This window comes from Mirounga leonina, unplaced genomic scaffold (genome assembly GCF_011800145.1).
Source record: "Mirounga leonina isolate KUSES-001 unplaced genomic scaffold, KU_Mleo_1.0 Mir_204, whole genome shotgun sequence".
NCBI classification, from domain to species: Eukaryota; Metazoa; Chordata; class Mammalia; order Carnivora; family Phocidae; genus Mirounga; species Mirounga leonina.
This window is the reverse complement of record NW_023270513.1, coordinates 21,533,198-21,547,213: the sequence shown is the minus strand read 5'-3', so window position 1 is coordinate 21,547,213 and position 14,016 is coordinate 21,533,198. Positions and strand designations below refer to the sequence as shown.

General features: G+C 36.9%; 2 protein-coding genes across 2 annotated transcripts in view; both read right to left on the bottom strand.

Annotated features, from left to right (window-relative positions):
- Positions 1 to 14,016, bottom strand: part of DIAPH2 (diaphanous related formin 2) — a 959,330-nt gene that overhangs the window by 727,004 nt on the left and 218,310 nt on the right. The window contains exon 5 of the mRNA XM_035028841.1: positions 10,488 to 10,627. Within this exon, the coding sequence (XP_034884732.1) occupies positions 10,488 to 10,627 (140 nt within the window). The remainder of the gene's footprint in view (positions 1 to 10,487; positions 10,628 to 14,016) is intronic.
- Positions 5,809 to 8,716, bottom strand: RPA4 (replication protein A4). The gene is given in 3 exon segments (XM_035028839.1): positions 5,809 to 7,147; positions 7,150 to 7,482; positions 7,485 to 8,716. Coding segments are annotated over 3 exon segments (780 nt in total). The 5' UTR covers positions 7,630 to 8,716; the 3' UTR covers positions 5,809 to 6,845.

The window sequence follows — 14,016 nt, the reverse complement described above, 5'->3', positions numbered from 1 at the left end:
GAAATGGAAAAACGTTCCATGCTCATGGATTGGAAGAACAAATATTGTGAAGATGTCAATGCTACCTAGAGCAATCTACACATTCAATGCAATCCCCATCAAAATACCATCCACTTTTTTCAAAGAAATGGAACAAATAATCCTAAAATTTGTATGGAACCAGAAAAGACCCCGCATAGCCAGAGGAATGTTGAAAAAGAAAAGCAAAACTGGCGGCATCACAATTCCGGACTTTCAGCTCTATTACAAAGCTGTCATCATCAAGACAGTATGGTACTGGCACAAAAACAGACACATAGATCAATGGAATAGAATAGAGAGCCCAAAAATGGACCCTCAACTCTATGGTCAACTCATCTTTGACAAAGCAGGAAAGAATGTCCAATGGAAAAAAGACAGTCTCTTCAACAAATGGTGTTGGGAAAATTGGACAGACACAACCAGAAGAATGAAGGTAGACCCTTTCCTTACACCACACACAAAAATAGACTCCAAATTGTTGAAAGACCTCAATGTGAGACAGGAGTCCATCAAAATCCTAAAGGAGAACACAGGCAGCAACCTCTTTGACCTCAGCCGAAGCAACTTCTTCCTAGAAACATCGTCAAAGGCAAGGGAAGCAAGGGCAAAAATGAACTATTGGGACTTCATCAAGATAAAAAGCTTTTGCAAAGCAAAGGAAACAGTCAACAAAACCAAAAGACAACCGACAGAATGGGAGAAGATATTTGCAAATGACATATCAGATAAAGGGCTAGTATCCAAAATCTATAAAGAACTCATCAAACTCAACACCCAAAGAACAAAGAATCCAATCAAGAAATGGGCAGAAGACATGAACAGACATTTTTCCAAAGAAGACATCCAAATGGCCAACAGACACATGAAAAAGTGCTCAATATCGCTCGGCATCAGGGAAATCCAAATCAAAACCTCAATGAGATACCACCTCACACCAGTCAGAATGGCTAAAATTAACAAGTCAGGAAACGACAGATGTTGGCGGGGATGTGGAGAAAGGGGAACCCTCCTACACTGTTGGTGGGAATGCAAGCTGGTGCAGCCACTCTGGAAAACAGTATGGAGGTTCCTCAAACAGTTGAAAATAGAGCTACCGTAAGACCCAGCAATTGCACTACTGGGTATTTACCCCAAAGATACAAAAGTAGGGATCCGAAAGGGTACGTGCACCCCGATGTTTATAGCAGCAATGTCCACAATAGCCAAACTGTGGAAAGAGCCAAGATGTCCATCAACAGATGAATGGATAAAGAAGAAGTGGTATATATATACAATGGAATATTATGCAGCCATCAAAAGGAATGAGATCTTGCCATTTGCAACGACGTGGATGGAACTGGAGGGTATTATGTTGAGCGAAATAAGTCAAACAGAGAAAGACATGTATCATATGACCTCACTGATATGAGGAATTCTTAATCGCAGGAAACAAACTGAGGGTTGCTGGAGTGGGGGGTGGGGTGGGAGGGATGGGGGGACTGGGTGATAGACACTGGGGAGGGTATGTGCTCTGGTAAGCGTTGTGAATTGTGCAAGACTGTTGAATCTCAGAGCTGTACCTCTGAAACAAATAATGCAATATATGTTAAGAAAAAAAAAAAAAAAAGAAGAAGGTAGCAAGAGGAGAAGAATGAAGGGGGGGGAATCGGAGGGGTAGACGAACCATGAGAGACGATGGACTCTGAAAAACAAACTGAGGGTTCTAGAGGGGAGGGGGGTGGGAGGATGGGTTAGCCTGGTGATGGGTATTGAGGAGGGCACGTTCTGCATGGAGCACTGGGTGTTATGCACAAACAATGAATCATGGAACACTATATCTAAAACTAATGATATAATGTATAGGGATTAACATAAGAATAAAAAAAATTTAATTGAAAAAAAAAAGAAATACTAAAAAAAAAAAATTCTTAGAACAGTCAGAGTAAAAGTAAGGATAATGATACTCCTTGTTTCCTTCCCTTCTCTCTAAAACCTACACATATGTATACACAGGAATACCAGAGGCACTTCCTGGAGGCAGTGTGCTACTTTTCCTCTTTTACTCAACTTGTAATGCCACAAGGAATAATGCTAAATGCTGAACATAAAGGATGAATAAAACATAATTCTTGATCTTCTGGAGATCTCCATGCAATAACTTTCCTTCTCACCTTAAAGTTCCTGTACTGGCTGGTACCTGACAAACTCATACCCGCTTCTTAGTTGAGCACTCCCCACAACTACCTTCTGAGATAATAGTCCTAGGAAAGCAAATTTTGGACCATACACCCTGACTCCCTCTCCTTTACCATGCGCAAACTGATGGGAGTAGAGAAGGTAACCTAACCATAGTATGGTCTGGCCTGCATACTGAGGTGGCCTGACAAGAAAAGCTTTGCCTAAGGAGAAACAAATGGGGACCAGAGACTCCCCATTAGGAATATGAACTGGGTAATACAGACATGGCCAGGCAGTTAATATCAGGAAAAGACACAGATTCATGGAGAGCCCATGTTGACAAAACAAATTAAGTTAATGTGCCATGAATTTCTGCTGCTGACTTGAGATAGATGACAAAAATAACCAGGTTCTAGGACTACTGTGGGATGTCAAGTGACCTTCCATATCAGCCTGCATGACACACAGCTACACTGCTGTCCCTAGAATTCCTGTGAGATTTCTAGCTCCCTTACAGCAACATGTAACTTGGTCTCCCTGCTTCATCCAGAGATAGCCTTTAAAAACACAAGTCAGGTTATACCATTACTTTCTTCAAAACCCTCTAGCATCTTCCCAGCTCACTCAGAGTAAAAGCCAAAGTCCTCCAAATGATTCACAAGACTCTTCATTCTCTGCCTCTAGCAACACTGGCCTGTGTCCTTTCAATTAGTATTTCTGTATCCTTTGGGTAAATACCTGGTAGGGCAATTGCGGATCATAGGGTAGTTCTATTTTTAACTTTTTGAGCAACCTCCATACTGTTTGCCACAGTGGCTGTACAAGTTTGCAATTCCCACCAACAATGTAAGAGGGTTCCCTTTCTCTGCATCTTCACCAATGCCTTTTGTTTTCTATGTTGTTATTCAGCCATTCTGACAGGTATGAGGTGATATCTCATTATAGTTTTGATTTCTATTTCCCTGATGATCAGTGATGTTGAGCATCTTTTCATGTGTCTGTCCTCCATTTCTATGCCTACTTTGGAAAAATGTCTATTCATGTCTTCCACTGATTTTTTAACTGGATTCTTTGGTTATCAGATGTTGAGTTTGAAAAATTCATTATAGATTTTGAATACTAACCCTTTATCAGATACATCATTTGCAAATACCTTCTCCCACCACATAGGTTGCTTTTTAGTTTTGCTGTTTCCTCTGATGAGCAAAAGTTTTTTATTTTGATGAAGTCCCAATAGTTCATTTTTGCTTTTGTTTCCCTTACCTCAGGAGACATATCTAGTAAGAAGTAGCTATGGCTGATGTCAAAGAGGTTATTGCCTGTGTTGTCCTTTAGGATTTTAATGGTTTCCTGCCTCACATTTAGGTCTTTAATCCGTTTTGAATTTATTTTTCTGTATGGTATAAGAAAGTGGTCCAGTTTCATTCTACTGCATGTTGCTGTCCAGTTTTCCCAACACCATTTGTTGAAGAGACAGTCTTTTTCCCAATGGATATTCTTTCCTGCTTTGTTGAAGATTAATTGACCATCTAATGGTGGGTTAATTTCTGGGTTTTCTATTCTGTTCTATTGATCTATGTGTCTGTTTTTGTGCCAGTACCATACTGTCTTGAGGTGGTAACCTTTTTTTATTCATCATATAGTAAGAAAACAGAAACTGAAAAAAATACAAGAATTTATATTTCTCAAATTATACTCAAAATACAAATCTAAATTTAGTAGGTAAAATAAAATTATTAACAATTATGACAACAGCAATAATATTACCTTTGATTTGAAAACATTTTCAAATTTATTCAATTAAATTAGAATCAATTTCAATATAAATGCATACATTTCATATGCCTAAAGCCATAGAATAACAACCCTAAGTGGATTATAATTGTCAATTATATTCTTCAGTTTCCTCAGGCTTAAATATCTCTGCCCAAAATAGCAGACAATATTTCCCCAGGATTGGTATCTTATCCTCAGAAGTTTGGTTCACATACAAGGCAGGACTGGATAGGAAAGGGAACACTGGCCAAGTCATTTACCTTCTGAACAAAACTAAAAAGGAAGTATGCAGTGGAAGGAAGAAGTATGTTGGAAGGTTTAAAATGGATTTTAAAAATCTACCAATAAATAAATAAATAAAAATAAAAATCTGCTACCCAAATGCATGTATAAGATAATCCAACTGAAAAATATTAGATTTCCTTTCACATTATAGGTAGACTTCCCTACTATTCTTTCACTGCAGTCTCTTACCTGCAGTAGAATCCCACTAAAGCACATAATTTCACTCAGAAGAATAAGGAGGGCAGCAGGGCAATTAACAAAGCTAGAAAGAACCCCAAGGAACACAGAGAGAGGACAGTTACCCAAAAGGATGGGAGAGGGAGACAGGCTGGTTCTCCCTTAAATTTGGTGTACATATCACAACATATTAGTTAAAGGCAGCCTGAAAGGCCTTTTCTGGTTGCCGTTTTCCTAATTCTGAAGGAATATTCCTAGAGAGGAAAAAGTGGCTACCCATCCAATGGCCACTTGAACCAACTCAGACAATTTGGAGAGTGATCTACAAAGTCATAAAAAAATCGAACTGTGAAGGGTGCCTGGGTGGCTTAGCTGGTTAAGCGTCTGCCTTCAGCTCAGGTCATGATCCCAGGGTCCTGGGATTGAACCCCACATTGGGCTCCTTGCTCAGTGGTCTCTGTTTCTCCCTCTCCCTTGGCCCCTCTGCCTGCTCACTCTCTCCCTCTCCAATAAATAAATAAAATAAAAATTCGAATTCTGATCTCAGGGTTCCTGCAATTGTGTAAGTGATATCACAAATACACACACACAGAGACACACAGATACACACACACACACACACACACACCTCCTAGACTATACCATTCCACATTGAAATGCTAAGGAACAAATACAACCATCATTGCCTCTCCTCCAGTGTGATTTTCCTCAGGGCAGGCAAACTTTCAAAACTGGTTCAGAATTCCTTATGTTTATAAAGACTAGAATTTGCAGAGACATCTGGTGATTTCAATAACAAACAGGTATATTAACTATTTGTAGTTTTCAAAAAAGTGTCATTTATGAATTCTGGGCTTCTGAGGGGAGGAAAAGTTAAGTTTATGGCTCAGAAAGCTTAAACAAGTATTGGTGGCAAGTATTCATAAAGGTTGGCAAAGACAGGCCAAATTCTGATAGTTTTCCTGACAGTATGGATTACTGTGAATGCTGTATTTAAGGGATTTTCAATGTTTTACACTTCATTTCTGTGATTAAGTTAAAACAAGTGATGCTTTTCTTTTCTACCCGTCCAAATGAATACATATATATACATACTTTTTCTTTTCTTTCTCCTAATGTAACAAAACTAGTAACTAGAAAGATATCATCTTTATGTATATAACTGAGGGCTTACTTTATTCAATTATTTAAAAGTATCACATAATTAATTTAATACAAACTAAAATGTATTATTACAACAAAGATATGTTATTATATTGAGTAGAAAAATTTATTCTAGATAATTAAACTTATTAATCTTTAAAAACAAAACAAGAGGCTTTTCAAGTAAAATTAGGACAAAAATCACATAGGAGAGTCAAGATTTTTGAAAAAGTATTTTAATAAAATGTTCAAATAAAATTTCAGTTATTTAACTAAGCTTAATATTCATATAATTAATTTTTGTTTGCTTAACCTGTAAGAATAAACCTTTGTTATACATAAAACTGAGGATTTAGTACTATACAGAATCCATCAGAACATCAAACTCACAGAAAATCTGGTTTCCATGTACCATGCAACTACAATGGACTGTAATTTAATCCAAATATCACCACATTATATTTGAAATAATCATTAAACCTAATCACATTTTAAGAAAAAATTTTTCAAACATACTATAATTTTATTTTTTAAACAGTATACTTAAACATAGTTTAATCTATGTTTACTGTTATTTAGTCATAATATTATTTTTTAACATAAACTTACGTTAATAAGAGCTGGCATTTAAAGGTAGTATAATCGTATTTTTTTAAAAAACATAAACCTGTGGTAATAAGAGCTGTTAAACATACTATAATTTTATTTTTTAAAAATAAATCTATGGTAATAAAAGCAAATCACTCAATAAATATTGAACTGAGCACTTCATAAATTGCTCTCTTTAGCACATTCAAATTAACCAATTACTACATTTAGCAAGAGATAATAGGATTATAAGCTAAATCCAAACACAGAAAATAAGTCTAACGTAAAAACAATAGAATTTTTGTTTTTCTCTCTTAACTGGTTCCTTGACTTATTCTATATTCTCCTAATATATGGATATTTCAGAAAAAGAAGCTCCCACACAACAAATAACAATTTTCCATTTTTTTTCTGTACCTTTTCTCTCCCAAATTCATTCATCCAGGACTGTTTTCATTTGCTTGCTGGCAAATCCTACAAAAAGTCCAGTCAATTTCTCCATCACCATCTCCTTCTGAGCTTCAAATACAGTTAGAAAAACAGAGAAGTTCAAAGCATTTGGAAAAGCAGTGAGGGTCCAAAGTATGCCAGCTGAGATATTTTGTTGAAAAAAAATCTACTTCCTAAAAGTCAACAGGTTAAACTCACTCATAGATGGAGGCAAGGATCTTTGGAAAATGAAAAATCTTTTCATTGCTTCAATCAGCAGATTTAAAATGCTCTTCATCCACAGCGGGGTAAAAGTAGCCCTCAATGGTCAGATATTCAAGGGCTTGCTTGATGGCCCCGTCGCTCAGGCTGTGAAGCTGGGTCTGGAGCTCATGCACACTTTCGCCTTCCTGTTGAGGACACTGACGGATCAAATGCTGAACTTCCTTGTGGATGAAGTCAAGGTGGTAGTAATCGCCATACTTTCAGACCTCTTCTATTTTTGATGGGACAACAGCTGCACTGGGCCCAGAGGCCACTTGGTGGGCTTTATCCAACATCATATGTGCACTGTTTCCAGAATATGTGTGGTGAACTCATTCATGTCCTCCAGGACACGGATATTCAAGACTTCAAGGCCCTTTACTTCCTTAAAACATTTGAGGATACCAATCACTTTGACATATACTCCCACTGGAAGAAGCGACATCCTCTGTTTTGCTTTATTCCTTCTGAGCCACTGGCGGACCTCAATAGGCTTGGTGGTCCTATCATCAATTCCGTAAAGAATGTAGCTGGAAGCCCACTCTGCCTTTCTGGTTATCCCCACAAGAGAGACCTGGAAAACTTCAATTCCCCTAATCTTGAAGACATTGTCAACCAGGGCGGAGATGAGCAGCTGTTTACACAAGGTATAATATCCTGGATTCGAACCCTGGATCTTGGGGCCTTAGTAGCAGGAGCTGCACCACCCTGAAATGGTTGGTCATTGCTTCCAATGGCTCCACCCACAGCAGAAACGCTGCCATAGCTCACAAAACCATTCTTACTCATCCTTAAGGAGAGCTCAGAGAGATTAGGAGGTAGGTTTTCCCTCTAGTCAGTGAGTTCCTCAGGTGGGCTCTGACCTCTACAGAGGGCTACCACCAGAAGCTTCCATGTGTGGTGATGCAAGCAGCCTCCCGTGACCTGTGGAGCCAATCAGCTACCAGAACGCTGCTGCCTCCAGCCAATCAGGACCTACCAGTTTCTCACCTGGTCCCATAATTCTTTGGAGTTGTCTGGTAGTTGCTGGGCTGTATTTTAAAGGCCCGGCATGTAATTTCAAGCCTTTCTTGCCATCTTTATAAAAATACATTTTTACTAGCTACCCCTTCCCTTCATTCCAAAATGCCAGAATTTTTTCTATACTCACTTCTTAAATATTTTCATTTATTCACCCATATAATCAACCACTCAACAGAAATATTCAGAGCACATAAGTCCACTATGTAAAGAGCTGTAGGTTTACATGGGGAGGAGCACAAAAATGGTTACGGTTCTCAACTCACATCCTTGTTCAAATCATAAAAACCAGAAGCATTCAAGAAGTAACTACAAGATAGTCATCTTTGAATGATCATCATATTCAAAAGTAAGTCACATCTTACTACTGCCTTTGTAAGTTTTTTTAACTATAGAATTATAATTTTTCAGTTATTATGACAAATGTACTATGTAAAAATAAATAGTATGATATATTTCAATTTCTACATCAATTCAAATGAGCTCTACATCAATTCAAATGAGCTCTACATTATTTTCAAGGCTCTATCAATAGGTCAGAGAAATACAAACTGTGGGCTCCATTATATATTAGGAAAAAGATGAATAAAACCAAAATACCATTCCTGTATACTTCTATGCAGTAATTTGTGAACTTAAGATTACAGCAATTTAAATAAGTATCACCCAGAATATTTTCATATTACATTGAAAACCTATTTTTCCTCATAAAACATTTCATTTTGGTTATAATTAACCTAAAAAGTTTTTTTATGATAATAAAGAACATCAGTTATTGGAATCCACCACTGGCAAGGAACTTCTTTAAAAATCCTCTGTAGTTAGAAAATAGCCTAGGGGCGCCTGGGTGGCTCAGTCGGTTAAGCGTCTGCCTTCAGCTCAGGTCAAGATCTCCGGGTCCTGGGATCAAGCCCTACATTGGGCTTCCTGCTCAGCAGGGAGTCTGCTTCTCTCTCTCTCTCCCTCTACCCCTCCCCACCACTTGTTTCTCTCTCTCAAATAAATAAATAAATCCAAATGGCCAACAGACACATGAAAAAGTGCTCAATATCGCTCGGCATCAGGGAAATCCAAATCAAAACCTCAATGAGATACCACCTCGCACCAGTCAGAATGGCTAAAATTAACAAGTCAGGAAATGACAGACGTTGGCGGGGATGCGGAGAAAGGGGAACCCTCTTACACTGTTGGTGGGAATGCAAGCTGGTGCAGCCACTCTGGAAAACAGTATGGAGGTTCCTCAAACAGTTGAAAATAGAGCTACCATAAGACCCAGCAATTGCACTACTGGGTATTTACCCCAAAGATACAAATGTAGGGATCCGAAAGGGTACGTGCACCCCGATGTTTATAGCAGCAATGTCCACAATAGCCAAACTGTGGAAAGAGCCAAGATGTCCATCGACAGATGAATGGATAAAGAAGATGTGGTGTATATATATGCAATGGAATATTATGCAGCCATCAAAAGGAGTGAGATCTTGCCATTTGCAATGACATGGATGGAACTGGAGGGTATTATGCTGAGCGAAATAAGTCAGAGAAAGACATGTATCATATGACCTCACTGATAGGAGGAATTCTTAATCTCAGGAAACAAACTGAGGGTTGCTGGAGTGGGGGGTGGGGTAGGAGGGATGGGCTGACTGGGTGATGGACACTGGGGAGGGTATGTGCTCTGGTAAGCGCTGTGAATTGTGCAAGACTGTTGAATCTCAGATCTGTACCTCTGAAACAAATAATGCAATATATGTTAAGGAAAAAAAAAATTAGAAGAAGAAGAATGTAGCAGGAGGGGAAGAATGAAGGGGGGGAAATCGGAGGGGTAGACGAACCATGAGAGATGATGGACTCTGAAAAACAAACTGAGGGTTCTAGAGGGGAGGGGGGTGGGAGGATGGGTTAGCCTGGTGATGGGTATTGAGGAGGGCATGTTCTGCATGGAGCACTGGGTGTTATGCACAAACAATGAATCATGGAACACTACATCTAAAACTAATGATGTAATGTATGGGGATTAACATAACAATAAAAATTTTTTTTAAAAAAAGAGAGAAAAAGAAAATAGCCTAAATGTGTAGAGCTTTGAGTTTATTAATACTTTCTCTCATTCCTTTTACTGGAGTTTATTAATACTTTCTCTCATTCCTTTTACTGGTTAAAATAATTTAATTTTTGCTATCCCAAATTACAAAAATATGTGAACAGTATATCTAAAACTTATAGAATATAAAACTGTATTTATTTCTCAAGCAAAAATGAATAATATCAGAGCCAATATACTTAATTTGTTTTACAAATAAATATATAATAATTGTTATCTGTGCAAACAAACTGCCAAGTAAATGTGGATATTTAACTTCTGGATCCATGTATTATATAATAAAAGAGGAATTAAACATCCAAGTAATATCTGTATTCTTAACATTACACATTATTCAGAGATCAGATTAACTCTATTTTTTAAATGTTTACAACCTCATAGTCAGACATTGCTGTTTTATTAGCTAATATCAGACTGCTGTTCAGAAAATCTTGAGGTTAAAATGACGTAACTGATTGTATTCTTAACAACTACATTCAGTACAAATTGCAAGAATCATACCAAAATAATAAGAACCACCTACCTGACAGGATTGCTGGTTAAAGAAACCCTCAGAGATTCAAGGCAGTTAAGAAGTTTCTCATCTGAAATACCAGATCGTAATTCATGAACATATTCTTGTGAAGATAAGGTGCATTCATGTTTGCTGTTTTTCAGCCCTCCCTATAAAAAAAATATCATTTTAGACAAACAACAGGTTTTAAAATAACATTTAAAATAAATAATGCATAGAATATGTAAATATTTTACTGCAGAAAAATGTTTGCAGAGTGCTATGCACTTAAAAATTCTTGTTCATAGAACTGACATGGTAAAATCATGTTATATATATCTCAGCACTCCCCTCATCCTCATTTAAAAGAAAATGACACTGCCAGAATAGACTATGGACTTGAGATTAAGTGTCACTGACAGGGATGTTTAAATTTACAATCCAGGCACTAGCATTAACATTAGCTGGCCCTCCTAAACCCACAGGATGAACATTTATAAATCATCTTATTAATTTTCCTAGTTAATATGTTTATGTTCTATACCACAAAATACAGTGAACAAAATTTAATATAAAACATTATAGATAACCCAAAACTGTTGAAATATATCAGAGAATTAGCCTACCTCAAAAAATTAGTGAAAACAGTTATTAAAATGTAAAACAATACAGTCTCCACTTAGTATGTTAATCAAATTAGTCTAAAGTATTCATTAATTCCCAACTATTCCTTCCCATGTTACTCCCATGTTGTAGATTAATCTTAAAAAGTCATTAAATGCATTTATCTGATAATGACTAATTTTTAGCTTATTTTCCAATATACATGGGGTTATTTCTAAAACTCATTATCTCATCACAGCTCCTTAGCTTCATCACCTTGCCATAACTATGTAAGTAATTTGGGGAAAAGACTGAGAGGAAAACATCATCAATACATTCATTGTACTAGTAACTCAGTTTCACAGATATACAAATGGGACAGTTATGATTATGTATATTACAAACATATTCCTCAGAATTAAAATTCTAGTTTAAGTTGCATTTTCCAAGTTCATACTAATCACACTCAGTTTCTCTAAGTACCTAAGCTAGAATAAAGAAAGCATTTTTTTTTTCAATTTGGTAGAAGACACATCATTAGAGGATACAGAATTAAAAAAAAAACAAACCCAATGTGTTAATAATGAGAAATGGATTACATAGGGTTTCATGGTGTTTGCCTTTTATCGAGAATGCCTCCTCAATATAAAAATTGACAATCATTCTTAATGTCTGAAATTTTTTTAATTCCATTGAATAGTGTTTGAAGTCTGATGAAGTCTTTTTTTTAGATTTTATTTATTTATTTGAGACAGACAGACAGACAGCATGAGCAGGCGGAAGGGCAGAGGAGAAGTAGACTGACCATTGAGCAGGGAGTCAGACATGAGGCTCGATCCCAGGATCCTGGGATCATGACCAGAGCCAAAGGCAGACACATAACCAACTGAGCCACCCAAGCACCCCTGAAGTCTAATAAAGTCTTATGTAGGGGACTTGTATTCCCTTATAGTGCTGCAGCACTATCACTATTATAACACTTAAGACACTGGGGCAAAGGTCATTATTTGTGTCTATCACTCTTCTAGACTCAGAACTCTATGCTAAGTATCCAACACAGTGATTCAATTCAGTGAGCCTCAAAATTAAGTGTGCTATTATTGAATCTGACCATAATAATTACAGAACAAGGAATACAACTTCACAGTTTTAGATCCCATATTTTGTGTAATGCACACTAACTTGATTTTTTTTTATTTGTTAGGATATACAGATGTTCAAGACTTCTACTGAATAAATCACGACATAGATGGCAAAGTAAAAACATCACCATGAAATCTTTTCCACATTTCTATAACTTATTTACCCAACTCTTAAGGCTGTAGATCCACAAAGAATGACAGCAAGTAAACATATATAGTATAAAATGTTGCAAGTCTGTAGTCACAGACCACTTTCATTTGACCCTCAAACTCATCTTCTTAATTAATGGATAACAAGGCCCTACCAATCCTTCCCTGGAGGCTTGTACATGAGTTTATTACTATAGAATGACCTTTCTATTTGCTGCTTTCTCTGCCTGGAGGATTCTTAATCCTGATATCTCCATCCCTGACTCATCATCTAAGTCTCAGCCCAATAGTCCTCTCCCCACCACATTCATCATCACATCATTTTAAATCTCATTTATAGTATTGGCTCAATGTAACCTTATATTGTTTAGTACTTGTTTACTGTGTCTTCCTCATTAAAACATAAGCTCTATGAGGCAGAAATCCCGCCAACCTTGTTCACCACTATATCTCCAGATCTTAACACAATGCTTGGGACACAGTAAGTACTCAAAACATATTTCTTTTTTTTCTTTTTTTAAGTAGGCTCCGTGCTGGGCACTTTAGCATGGGGCTTAAACTCACAACCCTGAGATCAAGACCTCAGCTTAACCATCCGAGACATCCAGATGCCCCTGAAAACATCTTTCTTTAAGATGCCCCTCAAAACATCTTTCTTTAATGAATGGATGGAGAGATGAATGAATGGTTAATAAACAAACGGGTGAATATCTGATGAGTTTAAACATGCTGGAGCTTCAAAACTCAGTTTAGTTTTGCTTCACAATATTACAGTTCTGAGATGTTCCATTACCATATATTCAGAAATGCTAGTGTAGAATAGTTAAATTGAGACCGCGTACAGCATCTTAGGAACAGCTCAAACTGTCACTGGGTTTGAACTGTGCCACCTTCACTTATCATCTAGGTAATCTTTGATCAGACTATTCAACAAATCTCTATAATCCTGTTTACTCATTCATGATATAGGATAACAGACACTGACCCCTTATGTTTATTATAAGGATTAAGTGAGACAATGCATACATATAAAGTGGTCAAAACAGGCATTTCGTTTGTGTTGTCTCATAGACAAAGTAAGCTGCTCAGAAATGTTTGTTCCCTTCTACTGTATGGTCATGGCTGAGATATTTATTCCTCATGGAAAAACTGGGCCAGCCCAATACCCTGGGACTCCCTCCTCCCCCAACTCTTAGAAACAGGTATAAATTATATAATTTAGGATACTTTGTGGTTATAAGTACTGGAAGCAATCTAGTAGAGCAATACAAAAAATACATAACCTTATAAAACAAATACCTTTTATCAAGCTTTCACAGGTTTTAACATAATTCATATTTGAAGATTAAGAAAACATAATAGCCTATAAAAGACAAGCTGACCCTTAAATATCACCTGATCTAATAGCATCATTACAGAAATGGAGAATCATGGTAACTGTCCATGGTCACCTAATTAGTGAGGTTACAAGAAAAAAACACTAATATTCTGGTCCTCAGGTTACTTCTTTTCCCACCATATGTCACTTTCTCCCAATGTTGAATAAAAAATTAAAGAACCAGATATTTAATTATGAAATCTCTATTACAAATGCCAAAGTATCTTCAGCACAATCAATATAGTGCAATATGATGTTAAAGAAATCATGTAAAAACAAAACAGTG